At 36.6% G+C, this 21449-nt stretch overlaps 1 protein-coding gene across 2 annotated transcripts in view; it reads left to right on the top strand.

Annotated features, from left to right (window-relative positions):
- LOC122789626 (organic solute transporter subunit alpha-like) overlaps positions 1–21449 on the top strand; it is a 423087-nt gene that overhangs the window by 396795 nt on the left and 4843 nt on the right. Inside the window, exon 7 of one of the 2 annotated variants that reach the window (XM_044057020.1) lies at positions 9297–9402. The exons of the other annotated variant lie outside the window; for it this stretch is intronic. Coding sequence (XP_043912955.1) covers positions 9297–9402 — 106 coding nt within the window. The remainder of the gene's footprint in view (positions 1–9296; positions 9403–21449) is intronic. 2 annotated transcript variants of the gene reach the window in all.

The following is a 21449-nucleotide window of genomic DNA, read 5'->3' as shown; positions in this document are numbered from 1 at the left end:
TCCAAATATTGAAATAAATATTAGAATGATTTACTATTTGAACTTAAAATAAGAATTCAAATAAAACTAAAGCCTGTTATATGTCCTCAATAAAATTCTGTAGTGAATCCTGTTAAAAAATACATAGTATTTTGGGTGTTAAAAATTTGTTACTGCTACAGACTATTTTAAGTTCAAATAGTAAATGAAGCACACTGTGTCTCATTGCCAAAGCTCTTGAAAGTATCACCCAAAGACATATATACTGCTGTTTGACAGTAGATTTCTCCTCATAAAAGATTCAAAACAAGAAAAAAGATGGCAGTGCATATGTGTTTGTGTTCATATGGCATATGGCATATGTGGCATATACTGAAATACAGACTGTATGTAAAAATGAATTTTGATAATAATAATACTTGATGACAGACTGGCAAAACCATTGCAAAATTTGTTATGCACCAGAGCTATAGCTAGGATAAGGCAAAGGGGGGCAACTGCCTTGGGTGTAAAATGTCAGGGAGTATGATCTTCATTATCGGCATACACTTTCTGGAAGCCAGTGATACATTTGCTGAAAAGCTTTAGCATTCCGTCTGTGGTCTGGCTTTCAAAAATGAATACTGATAATGCATTTTTGATCAGGGCTGAAACACTCAATGAGTCCTGTTAGCTGTAGCATGCCACATATTAGACTTGCAGCTGAGAAACTGTGTAGATATCTTCACATTTTTTACAATCCATCCCCTCCATACTCCTGACCAAATAATAACCTTCTACATTTTTCAGTCAGCTAAAATCTCAGCTGATCTTAACTGAGGTCAGCTCACAGCATCTCAGCTCAGATGTTTTTTCAGGGTAGCAGCATCATTCTTTCTTTCCTACTGACCTCAGAACTACCTCACATAAATCATACTTTAACACTTACCTTTCACCTAAGAGACTGCAGACCCTATAATAATAATAATATTACTAAACAAGTTTCACTACCGAGTTTCCACCATGTCCATTTAACTGTTATCTTGTCATGGCATGTATGGAGAAGGCAAACACCAGGTTACTAAGACAAAAATTGTCGCTCTGACCAGGATTGCACTTGCTATGACAATCCTACTCTTGTTCACCTCAGATTCTACTCCAGACTCAGGTTTGAGCACACCAACAAAAGGCCTTCATTTCTGTGTGTGATTTCATAAAAAAGGTGCGTTTTTAGTCAGAACTGACTATAAAACTGTTTCCTGATTTAAAAACCTGGATGGACATTTGCAAGTTGATCTTTTCATAATCGCTTAATGTGGTATGTCCCCCTACTTTTGAAATGTCTGAAACAGCCTTCCATGTCTGCTTCTTCTTTCCCTGACACCAGTCATTGCAGTACTCAGAGTTACATTTATCAGTCCTGTAATGCAGTCTTATTCACTGTTCTTCCCTTCTTATCATTAGCCTTTTTTTACTTGCTTCTCTTTTGGTCTTCCTCCTATGTTGTCCTTACATCTGCCTACATTGTCCTGTTAGCAATCAACTCTTCGTGTCTTAACTGTTCTGCCTTTTCACTTTAGCTCTGTCACTGGTCCACCTAATATGTGACATTTGTCAGTCAATGATGCTAGTGCAATTAATTTTTTAATCAAATTACAAAACTGTCTGCCAGCCATTGACCTGATAGTTAGGGATCTGGTAACATAACTAGACAGCAATCTGGCATTCAACCAACACGTAGCCAAGATAGTAAAAAAATCATTCTATGCCACTCAGCTCATAAGCAAGGGTATATGGCATTCAGATCCAAGGAAGTAATAGCACCACTCTATTCAGCCCTTATCAGACCCATCATTTAGTACAATACCCTCTTTGGCATGTACCTAACCAGGCACTTGCAACAGTTGGAATGCCCTCAAAGGTTCCTCACCAGGAGAATCCAGGGTATGAATACACTGTCCTACAGAGATTGTCTTAAGGTCTCATCTTTGCACTCAGTCTTTTACAGGTTACTAAGAGGCGATCTATGCCTAGCATACAAGTCATCCTCAAATCTAGCTCTGATGGATCTTTTGCACATCTGCAAGCCAAACAGCACAAGAGACACTAAACCCAAGGACCTGAACTTTGTCTGCAACATAACTAGAACCTGCTGGGGGGGGTGGATATGTGTCTCAAAGGATACCTGCACTTTGGAATAGGCTCCCTATCTACATGAAGCAGAGTTCATCCCTGACTCTGTTCAAAAGAAACCTTGATCATTGGATGGGAAATTGCAAATTTACCCCTGGTCTGGCTCAAAGATCTATGATGGACAGAGACTGACAGTAAATAAATTAATCCCCAATGAACATATCCCCCACATAACTCTTAGCTACCTCTTTTCTAACATACCCCACCATATATGCATCCAAGGAACTCTGGGACAAAACTGGGTTGTGTTCCACGGCTAGGCTTATAAAGACCCCGATGGTCATTAGCCTAGTAAAAACCTATACACCTATGAACCTATAACAAAAGGAGGATTCTGCTATAAAACCCAAAATGTCGGAATGCTAAGGAACCAATATGCTGAAACCAAATACATGAAACTCAAAAGGGTGAGAAGTTAAACTGCAACTAATTCTTGTGGAGAGTCAAGCCACCCTGCAAACCTCTGATGTTTGGGCATGCCTCCACACTCCTAACTTATATATGCCAACTCCACAGTTGCACCAAGTCAAAGAGGGAAGAAGCCTCCCAAAACAAAAGAATCACTGCTATTACCCACTTGAAAATCACACCAACTGTGTTTTCATGGAAAACAATGATTGTCGTTGTGCTCCTCTGTGTCTTGTGATTTGGGCAATTGACACTGTGGGAATTTCACCTCAGTCACCTGTAGATATACTCAGAATGGGAGTCAGACAAAAGTAACTGTTAAACATGACAATAAGTTATGGAAATTGGCAAAATACAATAATGCAGTGCTTTCAAAGGACTTGTTAACTGATTATAATGTACTTGAAAAAGGCTCAGAAACTCTTCTGACATCACTTGCCTACTGATATTAGCAGAAAATTGTTCCAGGTAGCATACAGATTTGATCCAGGCACCAGTTAAAATCCAGTTTATTGAGCGCTTTCATCAGCATCAATCAGCTGACTTCCTCATTCTGAGGAAGTCAGCTGATTGATGCTGACGAAAGCGCTCAATAAATTGGATTTTAACTGGTGCCTGGATCAGTCTCTTCTTGGTCTTTACTACAAGTTTGGTTTGGTTCTTGGTTTTTGTGTGATAGCATACAGGTTTGCTGGAATATATCCAGATGTTCAGATGTTATACAACAAGAATAAAAATGTCACAATCTTCCTTCATAGAGCAGAGTCTGTGGTCATTGTATCCGACTTCGATACTGCAGGAGCTCTGCCCCAAGGCCCAACTCCTACATGCTTACTGAGAATTTTGTCATTGTATAATGTAAGCACATTTAACATGAAGAACCTTGCTGTGTGTTAACTTTAATCAGTCAAATATATACCTGCTCTGTGATTGAAAAAACAAAAGTTAAAGTCTTCTCTTTTGATAATACAACCATTAAAGTCACTTCTCATAGCAAATTATTAGGGGTGTTAGTGGAAGATAATCTTATATTAGACCTCCATATACAGTATTTCACAAGAAAAACTCATCAAAAACTAGGGATGCTTTACAGAGCCAAAAACGTTCTCACCGGTGCAACTTAAACTACACTTGCCACTACAATACTCCTTTTAGAACCCACCACTGTATAGGTCTACAGTGGCACAGGAAAATAATTTTCTTGGGTGGCAAAAGCCAGTGTACCTTTTTGGCTGGGCACAAGTATAAGTATAAGTCCTAGGAGTGATAGCCTAGTACCTACCTATGAACCTATTGGTTAGAACTGCCACATCAACTAACATACACGGCTTCTTATCACCTATAAAATTATCCAGCATCCATCTGCCTGTTGAGCACTAAAACCATTCTACACAACTGTGTTCCCATTCGGTCATTGAGAGCCATTGACCAAAAACTACTGTCTATCTACAAACCTGTCAAATCTGCTGGGCATTGTCTGTACTATTACAAGGTTGCTAAGGCCTGAAATTCCTTACCTATATTCATCAGGTCAATACCCTCCATCCCCATCTTTCAGAAACCACTCTGAAGGACTTAGTCGCTAAAATCTGGCTCTGTGCTTCCTCAAAACTAGGATAAACTATATCCCCAAATGTGAACAAGTACCTTTTTGTTCCTTATACGTCCTTACTCTCTCTTCTTCACTTACTTCCTTACTTCTATCAAATTCTGTTCCCTGACTTTCTTTCTATACCATAAGTCTGTTTTTCCCATACTTCATATTGTAATTCCTGTTTGTATTAGACTAATTTACTTTTGATTTCTCTACAAACTGTCTAAAATTTCTCTAAATATTAAATGATTGTCATATAACTTGTATTGATTCTTAACCAGCAATTTTTGTATTATTTCTAATTTGTTATAATTAAACTGCAGATGTTTTTGTTTAATTTTTGAAGATTGCAATATTATCATTCTTAAAATGTTTCATAATAATTTGGAGCTTTACTCCCCAGGCCTCTGCTGAAAATGGGCTTCTACCCAGTCAGACCTTCCTGGTAATCAAATGTCAATAACTAACTAACTAACTAAATAAATAAATAAAATAAAAATGAGCAGATATTGATTACTGTTTGGCTTAATGGTAGCTTATTGGGTTGGATAACAGAGGGTTCAAAGTTTGATTCCTGAAATGTTACAAGCTTGTCTGCTGTTATACTTCATATTACATATGAAGGTTGTAAGTTCAATCCCACTATGGGCCGTAGGTTGTTGACTCTTTATTCTGGCAGTTAGTGGAGAGTATTAAGATTATGAACTGTTAATTATCTGCTTCCAGTAGTACAGGGTTTGATTCCCTCAGCATTCATGCAATTATTGTATGATCTTGAAAAAGTTACTTAACCAGATAGTGCTTTGTGGTAATTAGGTAACTGGGCTAACCTCCTCAATGGTCTCTTTGACAGCATGTCTAGTAACTACCTATGAACCTATCAGACATGTTAACCATGTAGATCAATGGGAACAGAACAGGGAAAAGTGATGGGTCACATCATACTTGAATACTTTATTACAAACTGACTAGGGACCAACTCAGGGGGGAAACAAACTCAAGGGAAAACTTATGAAGCAAATTACAGATAGAAGGCAAAAAATGCAAATAATTCTTACTTGAGAGACTAAACGAGCAGTAAGGGAGTTACTGTTACCCACAGTCAAATGGATGTCTCACAAGGATGACATGATTACCGCAAAAGGAAAACTGAGGAAGAAAAGAGAAAGAAATAATGAGGCAGGAGGTAACTAACATAGATTTTATGTGGCACATTGAATATAAATGTTTGTGTCCTAGTATAAGATCCATTGAGTTGAACAACAGCATTTCTGGCTAACATATGATCCAACCTTCTTTAAATTTGAAACTTAAAAGAGATGATCCATCAGAGAGAAGGCTATTCTTAAATAATTAAATAGGACAGCTGCAGGTTTTCCTCTATCCTTATTAAAATAAAGTGTGTGTGTGTGTGTGTGTGTGTGTGTGTGTGTGAGAGAGAGAGAGAGAGAGAGAGAGAGAGAGAGGGCAGTAAAAATGCTGTATCCTATACTGAACTGTATTTTGGCAGTAAGAGATAATGTGTACACATTTTCCAGGATGATTTTCTTTGGGCAGAATTACTGGGTGCATCCTTATAGAATGGATTTTTCTTATGGAGATGGATAGGTTAAAAATGAAAGACAGTTGTTTTGGCAATTTCACTGGTTGCAGTTTTGAGTAGTGGGGCTCAGAAAAAGGTAATTTAACTTACTTTAATGTTTTTTTAAGGTAGATTGAGGAAAAGCTTTGTGACTTTATGAATGATGAATATGCAGAAGTAAAAGCTGAGATGAAATTAAATGTCAGCATGGTCATTGTATCCTTATGGTCTTTCAAATCTTTTGTTGTGCAAAGTAGAATTATGACTTATGAAGACGTCACAAAGAATTATCACCACCAGTGGGCAAAGGGCTGGATAGAATGGGCAGATGAAAAGATACTCCAATAGAAATAATGCTCATAAAAGGATGAATGTCCATCCAAAAGTCCAGTAGGTATTCAAGAAGACCAACCTAATTGTATTTGAAATAGCTGGATTTAGCAATTTATAATTTATGAAGTTGCATTTATTCACTGAATTTGGTGTCAAGCTTTGGCAGTTATTACTGTTTTAAGCCTATCATTTTTGTTAATTTTATACAATTGTTAACAGGCAAGCCCAATGGACACATATGTGTCCCAGGAACACCTTTTGTTCAAAGTGATGGGGTGGAAAGAATTAAACTGTGCACCATTGACAATAGGAAGCTTGTTAATATCACAGAGACTTAATCCTCTGTACTCACAGTACTGTTCTCTAGACTTTATTTTTGCTTCTACCTATCTGCTGAAGTAACATATTCCACTACAGTATTGTGTTTAATGGAAGGAAAAAAAAATTCCTCTGGTTAAAGGTCAGAATCTGTGTAAGATGAAAAAGGGTAGCTGCCACATTATTGTTATCATCCCAATGATTATGGAGAGCTTAGTGGTCAAATATCTTCTTAGCAGAAGAAATAGTTATGCTTATAATCTGCTTAGACTTCGGTTTGAAGTGTTTGAAGGGCTACCGTGCAAGAAAGGTAAAATGGTCATCAAGTGTATTGAGAAGCACAAGAAGGTAGGCCAGCAATCTAATACATTAATTAAAACTAAGACAATCAGACAATTTTTCTTAGAGCATACTCAATCTGGGAGGGGTTAAATTAATTAATGACATATTTAACATATCCAATACTGTTATCAAGCCAGTTAAGCTAATGATCTCACAAGACTGACACTTTTACATGACCAGGGAAAAAGACTCAAGTGTTTGGTGAATGAATACAGGTGAAGCTGTAGGATGGAATGGGCACAGATCCTGTGAACCTCTTGGTATGTCCCCAAAGATGAACTTGTGCAGCAAATGATTTAGGGTTATATTCATTTGTGGATATGCTGAACTTCACAGTTTTGTATGCACATTACTTCTTATGAGAAGTGTATCACCTTCTACTGCAAGACTTGGGTCTACCATACATTGGCACTATGCATTTGCCTTTTAGTTTAATTTCTCCAAGTTTTTTTGGGTTTCTAATACCATGACAGGAATGGACCCCATTTTTAAGTTGGTGTATGATTAAAATTCATTAAATTACTATTGTTTCAGTCTTTAATGTTAGCCACAAGTCTCTTCATAACATCCACAATGTGCCCAGAATTGACTCCTTCTGCAATAAAGGTAACATATCTAAATATGGCTGTAAATTCTTATTTGTGAGACCCATTGCTCCCATTATTATCGTCACTGTCTGGGTATCTTTCTTCCTCATTGCTTTTTGCCTGCAAGTCTGGTATTTTATGACTTTGCATCTCTCTGTACATAAGACACTGTAGTCAGTGGGTATAGCAAATTCAGGGATCAATGATACTTTTGTCTTTTTTTCATGGGCAACTATATCCCATTTTCTTGCATCTTTTTTTTGAACCATTGGTAATGGATGACCCCATATAAACTTCATCATTCTCTATGATACTTTGTGGCTCATGTTTCCAATGCTTCTCAGCTACTTCAGTACTGTAATGTGTGTGCAATTCCCACTGCAACAGTTTTACCATATTATTATGCCTTTCCATATACAGGCCCTCTGCCATTAGTATATCACAACCATCAACAAGATGTGCGACTGTTTCCAGTTCTGTTTTACAGAACCTGCATTTGCCTGTTTCTGTCACATGATCAATGGAGTTTGTAAACCAACATGTATGTAGTCCACTATCCTGGGCCACCAATATTAACCTTTCATCTTTTGGTTTAAATTTACCTCTCCTTAGCCATTTCTACATCAAATCCTGATCAACATGAAGTTGTTCCAGGAGTTTTCTGTACTTACCACAGTATTTATACCTTCTCATCTGATCCTTCTGCTTATCTTCTTTCTTTTGTTTTTTGGCACATTCAATTGCTGCCTGATTTTTGTCTACTTCTAGTTTGATGTCCATTCCCGCTTGACACCGATATGCTTCTGCTAAAGTAAACAGGGGAGTCATCTTAGACTTCTTTTCCTCATGTTTTAAAACTGTCATTATGTTTGGATCTGGTGAGGTTAGCAAATATCTATGCAGTCCCACAATTGCAGATGTATATATGCAATCAGTTTTGAGGAGGCTCATATCTCTTTCAGAATGAGGGATATACACTGATTATGATTCAGATGCTATAGCAATGTTTAAGAGTCTGCACAATAGTCTATGCCTCTAATTATCACTCCTGTTTAGAATTGCGATTTTTATACGCACTATTCAAAACCACTGGTGAATAACCAAAAAAAATCCACCCAGATGTTTTCCAGCACCAATGGAAAAGAATCAAAAATAAAAATGTGTTGAAAAAAAATAGGATGCTAACTTTTAGGAATGAAAAGAAACTTTTAGGTTAAATAGAAATGAATCTAAGCTAAATAGAAATTATAAACAACCATCTAGATCGCATTCTCTGAACAGGATTATGCTCATCATAAAACAACAAAGTAAACAGTCTTAAGTATGAATTGTTGTTGTGTCACTCTTTCAGATTCCCTACAACACCAGTTTCTTATACTTGGTAACATGAATTGATTGTCTGTAACAGAGATGCATTACTATATACCACTTTTATCTTTAAAGTGCTACACTGCATTGCTACCAGCCACTAGCTAATATGCTTGATCTACCTTATGGTAAAATTGCAAACTGTCTCATAACTCAAAGTTTTGGGTGGCTGTACTCATACCTGTACTATACTTACTAGTGATATACTATCGTTTAACAATTAAGAAGTACGGGTGCTAAAATTTCAGAAGGAAGCAAAGTTTAAACATATTGTTTAAGCAGATTACCATATGCAGTCTTTTTAAAAAAGTGTTATTACAAAGAGTGGGCAGTGATTATTTATTTTTATAAATGGTATCTTATTTTTTACTTTAGAAATGTTTTATTGTGCTTAAATATTTATATTTCATCTTTCAGTTTCATTTTCTTTTACTTTGGACATTAAGCAAAAATAGAACTTTATGCCAGTCAGTGTCTGATCACACTCCTTTTCCTGCTGTGTGACAGTTGCTGATTTTTCACGGCTCACAACAATCATTAATAGCACATTATGAGCATTTAAGGATGAGATTAAATGAACCTATGCGGATAATGAATGTATGCTCTTTTTCAGTGTGTTCTCATTCTGTGCCAGGCACAAGGTGGAATTTTAAGTATATTGGTTGCTACACGAACCATTGCCTGTGCACCTCCATTTTCATCAAGGGCCAGAGGCATATGTAAGTTTACTTTCAATTTTAAGAATATATGTAAAACTGAAACATTTTTTGTTTTATTTTTTCAAGAAAAACAACAAAGCAGAACATAAAAATATGATAATTATCATGCAATCTCAATTTACCACAGGGAAACCCTGTTACTGAATATTATGAAATGAACAAAGAATGAATAATGTGTAACTGATTAATTAGAATAGATAAAAGAACATTTTGTGGAGATGATGCCCAGATGTTTATCGCCTGCATCTAACTCTGATAAATTCCTTGATCTGTAATGCTGAATTACTTTAGAATAAATAGATAAAATAAATAAATAGAAAAAAATAAGACACACACAGCTGACTGATTAAGGTAATACCAAATGGAACATTGCTCACGGGTGCAGCTATAATTAGGGCAGGGCATGGGGGAGGTGCTGCCTCTGTCACTAGATGTTACTAGGAACAATTGGCAGCTGCCAATGGGAGCAAGACTGCATTACCATCATATATGTAAGAAGCTGTGGGTGATATTATGGCTTTTTAAATGAATGCATTTAGCAGCTTAATTTGATAACAACTATAGCATGGAGGCTATACTGCAAATAGTAACAAATTAAAGTTGCAAGTGCATTCATTTAAGAAGCTGTGGTATCCCCTGCAGATTCTTAAAATTAATATTGGAATGCCAGTACTGTAGAAAATGTGGATGGGGGGTGGCAGTCTTGGGACTGGACAAGTTGACAAGTAACCTAGCCATGGCAGTTCTCATGGATTAAATGAATTAACAGACATAACAGAATCTGGTGGCAAATAAGCTTCAGTTTGCTACCCAGTTTTCCTGTTTTTGGTTTGGAAGACAACCTTTGAACTTAAAGAAGTTTCTATTTTATCCCACCCTTGTTTTAATTAACTTATTAATTAACTTATTTTTATACATTTTATCTCATGTATTCATGAATTCGGTTTGTGCTTTTCAATACTCAGAGACTTCAGGTGGGTGTTCCTGTCATTTACCACCATTTATGTGAAATAATGCTTTCACATATATTTCCTGTGTTGGTCAGCTAGTTTATTCAAAGTGTGTTTTTTTTATTGAATACTTTCCCTTTTTGCTTAATGTTCACCATGCCTCCCTTACTGGATTCCCCAGTCATTTCCTAATAGTGGCAAATCCCCAGATCCAATGAGACAGGAGCCATTTGAGAGGGCCATCATCCAGGCAAGCATCAGGGTTACTTGTGACCTCACCCGTATCCTGACTATGAGGGCAGTTTTAATTGAAAATGGTCTAATCTCTCCCCTATTGAAGATGTGAGCACTTATGCCACTGCAAGACTTCTTATGCCATTCTGTTTACACATGTGTGCTCTTACACATATGCTAACAAGAATTATCATCACTGACTTCGGTCATCAGGCTCATCTCCTCCTTGTACTGGCTTTTTGCAGAATGACATGCCCTTCATTAGAGGGTGTGTTAGCAAAATAGAAGTTCAAGCCAACCAGGATGGGCACCGCCATCCTTTCTGCTTGTGAAATCAAGTATCTGAACCACAAATCAAACTCAAATCATTAGGGCCATAGTCAGGGCGTTATCCTGCTATACTATCAGTGCAAGAACAATGTATCTTCTTATTTTCATATATGCCTATTTTAAAAGGTAGCCACTTAGATTGCACTGACCTTTCTTGCCATATGCATTATTGTCATTAATCTATCACAGTTTACCTAATTATTCCAATCTTGCAACAAAATGAATCTACCACATTTTATGTAATTTCTCCAATCTTGAAACTGTTATTATTGACAGTATATATTTTGTGTATCAAGCCTGCTGCACACATATATGCCACTTGTAAAGAGGCACATTTTTCATCAATTCATTCTTTACTGCTGGTTCTAATGGCGGGGAAAAATTCAGCCTGAGTAAATGGCATCTCATTTGTCAGTATCATGTCATCTGGAGGAACTTCATTTAATGAAATGCCTTATACCATATTATGTAACTCTGGATTTTTCTCATACTACCATCATGTTATCTGCTTTCAGTTTACTAATGTATTGCGTGGTACCATATCAGAGGCCTTGCTAAAGTCTAACTACATTATCTCCATACTTCTTCCTCAACTAATGCTCAGGCTACACAGTTAACAAAAAATCTTATTTTTTCTGTAACAATCTTCCTTTTCTAAATCCATGTTTATTGCATATGGGTTCTACTAAAATACTTGCTTCTTTCCTGCTTCGTAGGTTTGAACTAGGTAATGGACCTTGCAAGTTTTGACAAAAAAAAATGTATTAGTGCTAAGTGTATGTGTGTGTATATATATATATATATATATATATATATATATATATATATATATATATATGGGTCTACTTTTCTTTGTTGAAATTTCATTATTTCGAAAAAGAAAAGTAGTGGCCCACTTATTTGAAAGTGCACTTAAATGAAAGTTTACTTTCACGAATACTGGTTCAACGAACTGGAAAAAAAAAAAAACAGGAAACACTGCAGCACTAGGGTTGCCACCTTTTCAAATGGCCATAATGGGACATTTTCGGCACACACATCATATTTTAAAGGCTGACACATACCACCTTTTCAAATGACCATAATGGGACATTTTCAGCACACACATCATATTTTAAAGGCCGACACATACCCATGGTCAGTACAAAGGCTAGAACTTTACTTTTTTGCCTAAATAAAAGCTTATTCTTATAGCAGTTTAGTTGCTTATCCTGTTTCTTGGAACAGTTAGGTATTTTAGATACAGAAATAACTATTTTATGCAATTATTACATAAAATATGGGACATAATTATGTCCTACAATCTCAGGACATTTGCCATTTTTAATATTTTTGGTCAGGACACAACTGCCCAGAGAGGGACTGTCCCTAGCAAAGTGGGACAGGTGGTAACCCTATGCAGCACCGAAGCACACTAGAGTGGGGAAAATGGAATATACCTGTTTCTCCACTGTAGTGTGATTTCGGAGTTAGTATATTTAAGTAGCGAGGGTGTGGGGGTGCAGGGGGGCTTGCCCCCCTGCAAAAATGTCTTTTATATGTTTATTTTGTTTTTTTTAATGGTTTGTTGAACCGGTATTCGCGAAAGTGCACTTTCGTTTGAGTGCACTTTTGCGTAAGTGGGCCTCTACATTTCTTTTTCGAAATAATGAAATTTCGACAGAGATAAGTAGATCCATATATATATATATACATACATATAGATATAGAGAGGGAGTGTGTGGGTGAGTGTATGACATACAGACAGACACATGCACACACTTTCTGTCTCACTCACACACACACACACACACACACACACACACACACACACACACACACACACACACATATATTTATATGTATATAAAAAAAATTATGAACTCAGTATATTGACTAATATTCTGTGGATCAACTTATTAAGTCAAGAAGAGGAAAACAATGCATCAAACCAAGTGCTTTTGCGGGGGGAGGCAAGCCTACTGCCCCCCTCACCTAGGGTTGCCACCATTCTCTGTGGTGAGAAATGGAGAGAAACCACATCCCTTGTGCCACTCATAGCCCCATCTCTTTCCTCCATTTCCCCACCCAATTTCCCATCCACAATACGATGTCAATACTAGGTGGAATACCTTCTTTTGTCTTTTTCCCTGTTTTTAGGTGGCCTCATATTACCATGTATCTCTTTAGGGTTGCTTTTTATAAAAAAGGTTAATCTGCAGCTGTATGTTTACAAACTGTGTTATTCTGTATGTTCAGATAAACAGAATATACAGAATATATATAATATATAATATAATATATAATATAATATATAGAATATAAAGAGTTTGTACAGTGTTTTCGGGAGTACTGGACTATCATTATGATTTCCAAATAGTACGGAAAAATACTGGACAGGTGGCAATGATAACCTCACCTCCTGCAACTTAAATATACCAGCTCCAGGATCATAAAACTGCAGGGATAAGGAGAAACTGTCTTAAACCTGCTGCTCGTTGATCTCACACAAAAATGCTGCTTGTACAAGGATGAAACTAGAACTGACCAAAAAAGCCAATTACTGCAATTTTGGCTAAAGAAACAATTCAGCTAACTGCTTTAGACCCCCCAACCCCCCCCCCCCCACACACACACACAAAGCTGGCTCATTTAGTACCAGGTGTCAGTAGTAACCTGCCCCCCATGCCTCTAAGGTAAAGAACAAAACATAAATAAATAAATACATACATACATGAGTAAAGGTTGTCTGTAAAAAAAAGTACTAAAGCAATGAAGTGTATTTCTGTACCGACATTCAGAAATGCTGGTAGAAAAATGACTGCAGAATGTTCTCATTATTGGCATTAACAAATTGTACCACCAACACCTTGCATCCAGGTCAGCTGCTGCCTTAACCCCACCTTTGCTATGCTAGACCTCTGATACATACATACACACTGGAAGAATAGACCCTCAGAATTTGTGGTGGTACTACGTATTTCAGTTCAGTATTTTAATGTTTCAGAATTTAAGTATTTCTGTGGAGAGACTCATAAACTTCATATAGGGTTATCCTGGAGTATGTATGCAGTTGTGGGTACCATTACTAAACAAAGAATCTAGGAGTGATCTGAACATGTGCAGACTATTAGCTTGTCTTATATCAGACAGTAGCTTCTTTCTTCCATAAGATAGCCACTCTTTTCAGCTGTTTTATATTTATTTGTTTCATTATATATGTCCAATAAATTATAAATCCCGGGTAGCTCTTAATGATTCATCTTATAAGCTTTCATAATTTAAGATTAATTCCCCTCTTTGTGGTCTGTAATACACTAAGTCTAAATTTAGGTAAACCATCCAGTCTGGATAGGGCATTAGTTTCATAACAATTTTTTTCTTATTTATGCATTTTTGTACTACTTATAGCTTATGAATATCAATGATTCTGTAAATGCAAAATGCAGCACATACTTCTGTAGTCCTAGTAAGGTTTTATACAGGGGAAACTTTACCTTAGAAAGCCTTAAAGTTAACAGACCTCAACAACACTTTCTATTAGTTGAACATTACAGCATTTTGAAGCTGAGTCTCAATAATAATAACAAGATCCCTCAAGTATTCTACATCTGTACCCCCTTAATGAGTAAATTGGAAGGGAAAACTAAGTCCCTTATTTTGATGCTGGATGTGTCAGTTTCCTATCCATCTAGTGATGTAAATGTGAACCTTTAGCTGTGATAATGTACACAGTGGTGCTTGATGTTGAATTATGTCAGATTACTTGCATATCCAGACATATAAAGTCAGCTGTACTGTTGCAGACGTTTATTAGATTAGTTGTACAACATCAACTGGAAGTAAATCCATTTTAGAGAAAGTCAGGTATGAGTAGAATATGGCATAGAACTGTTAGGAAAATGTGTCAGTCAAACCACTTTTCTCCTGTAATGGTAGGCTGTTCAACCTATAATTGTGAGGGCTAGTGGTATCTTTACTGTTAAGCACAAGGCCCATGATGGCTAGTTTCCATCCAATTTCTATATTTTGGGGAAAAGTCTGTAAACAGCATTGCTGGGACAAGCAAATTAGGCATGGAACTATTGATCCATTTAAGCCATCAAGTTTGGCTGCCTAATCTTTTTATTTATTTAGTGAATAGCCAACCCTTTCTTTAGATATATTTGGACAGTTTTGGCAAACTTTCATTATAGGAACATCAGTACTAGGAACATTTGTATAGTTCTCACAAAATAAGACAAAAAAAAATTCTGCCATCAGAAGATATCTTTTTCCCATCCTTAATAGTCATATTACTGGTATTTTTTTAATTAGCAGTATACCAAACTTGCCTAAAAAAAGGACTCCTAATTGTGTACTGGCTGTACATAGCTAGTCATTATCATATGTCAGCCTTGCTTTCCTAAGTTTATTCTTATTAAAATATTCATTTGGTTACATCCTTCTTGCTTAATGATGTGAGATTCATCAAATTTATTGTCAAACAATGTTTTGATTGGTGTATTTCACCAGGGTGGATTTATTTTCTTACTCAGCTGCATTTCTCCAAAGCTCTAACCAAGACCTACTACAAATCTACAAACCCAAGTCTAAATTTTGACATAACATGTACAGCTATCACCCCACTATTGCCTGGAATAGGCTTCCACTAGAAATCAGGACCCTTACACATCCTAAATTTAAGACAGCCACCAAAGAACACTTTAAAAGTCACTGGTCCTGCCACTGCACTCTCCCTCCTTAAACATCACCTACTTCCCAGACCTTCATCTACTTCAGCCTTTAACTCACTCTTCTGACTAGCTCTCTCTAATCTTCCTTGACTACTCTTTCTACTGTCTTCAAAAACCTATTAAGCAAATCACCTCAGAGAAACATTCTATAGTAATTGTCTTGCCTTCATGCAACTACATTATGATAAAACTGGGTTTTTGTAACCACTTACCCCAAAAACTATATTCGTCTTAATGACATATTATTTCTTTTTATACATCTTGAAAGAGCTTTGGTATACTCCTGATTATTGACACTGCATAACATTGTATTGCTACTTAATGCTTTGTAATAATCATGTAACATTGCTGTTTTAATGCTAATTTATAATGAAAATTGTATAATATGTTGGAGCTTTTCTCCCCAGGCCTCCACTGAAAAAGGGCTCTTCAGCTCAGTCAGACAAACCCGGTCAACAAATGTAAAATAAATAATAAATAAATAATTTTTTTATCGAAGACATGATTAGTAATTATTATTATTAATTAATTTATTTTATTTTATTTTACATTCGTTGACCGGGATAGTCTAAGTGGATTTATGTCCATTTTCAGTAGAGTCCCAGGGAGATAAGCTCCACTAGATTATTAGACTACTAATATACAGGTACTAGTTGTTATACAGTTAAATGCTACATATTTTAAACAGTTCAGGAATCTTTACAGTTTATACAAAAAGCATGTTACAAGCATTAGATAAGATATTTTAGACTTTATGTACAAGACCATTAGTAACTAGAAAGTAATTGTTAAACAAATGCATACTTCAAGTTTCAATAGTTCAGCCATGCTCACAGTTTAAACAATACGTGTTGCCCTTAGGTAGGATGCTTTAGAATTATATGCAGAAGAATTTAACTAGAGATAATTTAAAATACCTATTAGGATAAGATATGTTTTTGCTAAGGATAGGCCTTGATCTAAAAAGACACAGATAGAGCAGGAATTAGGTTTTAAGAGAGGGTATTTGGGATATAGTATGAGATTAGTATGGATTTGTACAGGAACATAACCAATGGGTTTTAAGATAGAGTTTCAGATTGTGTTTAAAAAGTGTAAATGAAGACAGTGATGTAAGTTCTTGGGGGGGGGGGTTGGTTCCAATACTTTCCAACTGCATTTGAGAACAGAGCATCTCCTGCCATGTTATTAGATTTACATGTTGGTACAAGTAGTTTATTAGATGAACGTAAATTTGAAAGGTTCTTATATTGGGTAATGAGACTAGCAAGTATTGGGGTATTGGTAGGTTGGAAAAGGGTTTTGTGTGCAATGGTGAGTTGTTTAAAATTAATCTGATTCAGAAGCTCTAACCAGCCTAATTGTTTCAGATTATGGCAGTGATGGGTCCTAAAGGAGGAAGCAGTAGCAAATCTGGCAATGCTATTGTAAGCGTTGGCTAGCTTGTTAAGGTTATTTTTTGACAAGTTAGCATATATGAAAGAAGCATAAAGAAGTATGGAGATAAGGTGGGAATAGACAATAGTGGTTCTGGCTAGTGGGGAGAGAAAGGGTTTTATCCTATAGAGGGAGCCTAGTTTCCTGTTGACAGTTTTTATGGTATTGTTGATATGGGTTTCAAAGTTCAGGTTGTTATCAATGGTTACCCCTAGAAGTTTAGTTGTTGGATCAGGAGATATGAGTGTACCATTATTGGATAAGACTGAAAAGTTCATTGGGAGTGACTTACGGGTAGGAGTGAAGAGGAGGAGTTTTTTTTTTTTTTGGGGGGGGGGGGCGTTCAAGAGGAGGCAGCATTGTAGAAACCAAATTTCTGTTTTATTGAACATTGTCTGAGTTAGTGTCTGTAGTTGGGATTGAGATTTAGTTGAACAGATTATTGTCGAATCATCTGCGTATTGTACACAGTTAGTTAAAGGAATAGCTAGGTTGAGGTCATTGATAAATATTGAGAAAAGGAGGGGGCCCAATATAGGGCCCTGAGGAACACCTAGGGTAACTGGGAGATGGGATGAGAGGTTGTTGTCCCACAGCACTGCTGCTGTCTATTATCAAGGTAGGACTGGAACCATTTTATAGTCTTTGTGTCCAGAGAGAAGGATTTTAGAATATTGAGAAGTAAGTGGTGATTGACCATGTCGAATGCTTTTGAAAGGTCGATGAAAAGTACTGAAGAGAGAAGATTGTTATTATGGTTTTTATTGATTCTGTCAGTGAAGGATAGGAGTGCAGTTGTTGTACTGTGGAAAGGCCTGAAGCCATGTTGAGATTTGGCCAGTAAATTGTTCTGGAGTAGGTGATCTAGTAACTGTCTGTGGATGCACTTTTCCATTATTTTAGCTAATGGGGAAAGTAGAGCTATGGGAAGATAGTTAGAATATTCTCTGGAGTTTCTTCCCTTGTGTAGGGGGATAATTTATATTTATCAGCAATGATACAGGATAAGCTATGACTTTGGCTGCCTTTTGCAGGTATTCAGCAGGTAGCTGGTCAGCTGAGGGGGTAGTAAGTTTTAGTTTACTTAAGAGGTTGCAGATGAGGAAAGTTGGGACAGGTTGCAGGTTTAGAGTTGGGAGAGAGTTAGTAGTATTGGTTGGAAGGGCAGAGCTATCGGCTGTTAGTTGATTAGTAAGTGTGTGGATGGTCTCAGTGAAGAAAGTATTAAAAACATTAGCAGTTTGCTTTGGATTGTTGGAACGTGATCCTATAGGGGGTGGTGTTGCAGATTGGCCTGGTTGAAGTAGTCTGTTTATGCTAGCCCAGAACTTTTGTGGATTATTTTGGTGGTCTGTTGGTGGTGGAAGTAAAAGTTTTCTTTTATATGCGAGTATAGCTTTCTTAGTCTCATTTCTTTTTTGCCTGAATTGTTGTTGGTCTACGGGTTTTTTTAGTTGTTCTCCATAGTGCCCAAACTTTATTTCTCTGTTGAATTTTCTGCCTGGTTTTCTTTGTAAGCCATGAGGTGGGTTTAGATTTAATTTTGATGGAACGCTTAGGTGCATGGTGGTTAAGGATTGTTAAGAATTTTGAGTTAAAGTAGTTTGTTGCTTCGTCAAGTGGGAGGTATCTTATAGGTGACCAATCACATTCTTTTAGTTCAGCTTGGAAGTTATTGGGGTTAAAGTTTCTGTTGCTTCTTATTGTTTTATATATGGTTGGATTGTGTGAGCTCGACCTTTGCCTGATTATGTAAGTGAGAGAATGGTCAATTACATCGTCAGGGAGGGGCCCTACATTATAGAGTTGTTGGTGATTATTTATTAGCATCCAGTCTAGAATGGATTCTTTGTTATTGGGTTTATTAATTCTGGTTGGGGAGTTAATTGTTTTTAAGAAGCCATTAAGGTTAATATGGGAGGTTGGTGATTCAGTAGAGCAGTCCTTCCAGTCTATATTAAAGTCTCCAATAATTATTGTCTATTGGGGAATTTTTGTGGAGAGTTCGGCAAGGATGCCTTCCAGAGTGGTGATGTTGTTACCAGGGGGCAAGTAGATACATATTATATTTAGAGATTTGCTGGGATTAAGTTGAAGTTTGGTGCTAATGATTTCTGCATTGTTTTCAGAAGAGGAACCAAGATCTGGTATAGATATTTGTAGCACTTCTTTATAGAGGATAGCAACATCCTCTATTTTATTGTAAGAACCTTTCCAACTATAACTAATACAGCACTGGATTATTTCATTACTTCAATCATATGTTTAAATTCTTCCTAGATATTGTCATACCTGGCCAGATTATTACTTTCTACCCTGAGAAATTCTTAACTTTCTTTTAACTTTAGTTCTTATTATGTATAAATAGATGCTAATAAGATCTTAGTTTCCCACTGCTGGTAAAGAATTAATATTACTGATTATTAGATCGGGATGTGACTGCACTATATCAATATTTTGTATCTTTGTGGCAAAATTAAAATGCTGAACATAACCAAATTGGACAGGCCAATCAGGTAATATTAATGTAATATTATTTGTGATTTTATCCACAATAATTGGAAGGTGTAGTGAAGAGACAGTTATATGAGTGTTAGCTAGATCTTTTTGATGTCTTAATTGATTTAATTCTTCTTCTTTCATTTTTTTAAATACAGTAGGCTTAGTGTGATCAAAATTTTAATGGCAATAAACAAATATTAAATCTTATCTGCATAGTAGCTTTGGCCAGAGGTGCTGTTTACCTCTATGTGCATGTATTAAGCAAGCTGAATATATTGAGAAATCTTAAATTAAGACTTGATATACAGTCTTGAAAAAGCTGCTTAGTAGTAACATACCTTGCCAAAATATTAGTTTCAGTATAAAATTTAGAAAAATACAGAGATGAAAAACATATTCACAGAAAAAGAGAAACTGCTGCTGTGTATTATTTCCTGCAAGGACTTTTTAGGAGCAGGTGGTCCATGGGACATAGGCAGTGCATCTGATCTCATTGAGGGTGACACAAATCCTTGAATAAACCTGGTACCAAGAGTTCCCTTATGGTGTGGAAGTCTGAGCAGCCAATAGTCTGATATCTTTTATCACTTGTGGGTGCATGGTGTACCCACTGCAGTTCTGATACCCAAGGGTTTAGGGTGTTTGATGAAGGAGGCATCCCAACATTGCATTCTTACAGCATACACAGGCAAATCTGGGGGGGCATTAGCTCAGTAACATATTTCACACACACAATGCTCTGCTCCTAGCTGCATACCAGAAGCCTCCAAGATCCACCACCATCACAGGGTATTAAGTTATGTTTTATATCATTGAAGGCTCTTATCTTTTCTCATCTGAATGAGTTTGTGTTTATGTGTGAAGTATTTTATTAAAGCCCCTTTGCTTGACCTCATACAACAGATTACAAAGTTTATTCTTAAAATTTAATTAAGGTTTTTGTTCAGGATACCATGGGTAAAATCTGGGGAACAATTTAAAAAAGTATTTGACAATATTGCCAACTGATTCAATCAGTTATTGAACCAAAAATCATATTTGGCTACACAAAAAGTTCTATACTGTACTCCCTTATAAAGTGTATATGAAAGTTGTATAATAACTGTATGCCTAAAGAAATAAATATGTTAGATAAATATGTCAGACTTAAACTATTGAAGAAAGTCAAATGACACACTGGTCACTTGCTCAAAGGACCTTAACCTGGTATATGACATCAATAGAACTTGCTGGAGAGACAGGTTTGTCTCACAGAGGTAGCCCCACCTTTGGAAAAAGCTTCCTATTCATGTTAAACAAAGCCCCATGTTGGCCTTATTTAAGGACACTTTGGATGATTGGATGGGTAATCAGAAATTCACCCCTGGGGTTCCACCTGTGTCCATCTTGGACAGGGGCAATAGGTGCTGATTTTAGTGTCTGCTTGAACCAGACACCCTTGGGAATATGTGTTGAACTTGGCTAGGCTTGTTAGGGCCCTGGGGCCATTAGCCTAGTAACCTCCTATGATCCTATAATTACCGATTTTATGTAACAGTGTGGTCACTCGCAATGAACCACATGATGAGAATTTCATGAAAGAATACTGCATGTGCAGGGTGGATATTTAACATAAGTCAGGGTTGAGCTGCCTAAAGACATGGTAGTCTAATTGATCGGAGAAGTCATATTGAAAACTAGTATTAAAGACAGTATTCTTATATGCTGTACATCAGTAAAGTAATGTGGGTGCTGATTCTGTCAGCTGACTGTTACATTAGTTTGTTTTCAATGTAGTTCTGTAGAATCATAAATACAGATTATGATAACATGTGATTTGATTCTCAGTCTGTCCATTTTCCTATAGCTAAGTAAACTGCACAAGCTAGGTAACAGAGCA

The sequence above is a fragment of the Protopterus annectens genome, chromosome 15.part0 (genome assembly GCF_019279795.1).
Source record: "Protopterus annectens isolate FY-2018-M chromosome 15.part0, PAN1.0, whole genome shotgun sequence".
Classification (NCBI taxonomy): domain Eukaryota; kingdom Metazoa; phylum Chordata; order Ceratodontiformes; family Protopteridae; genus Protopterus; species Protopterus annectens.
The sequence above is the reverse complement of the archived record's forward strand: the minus strand, read 5'-3'. Positions and strand labels throughout refer to the sequence as shown.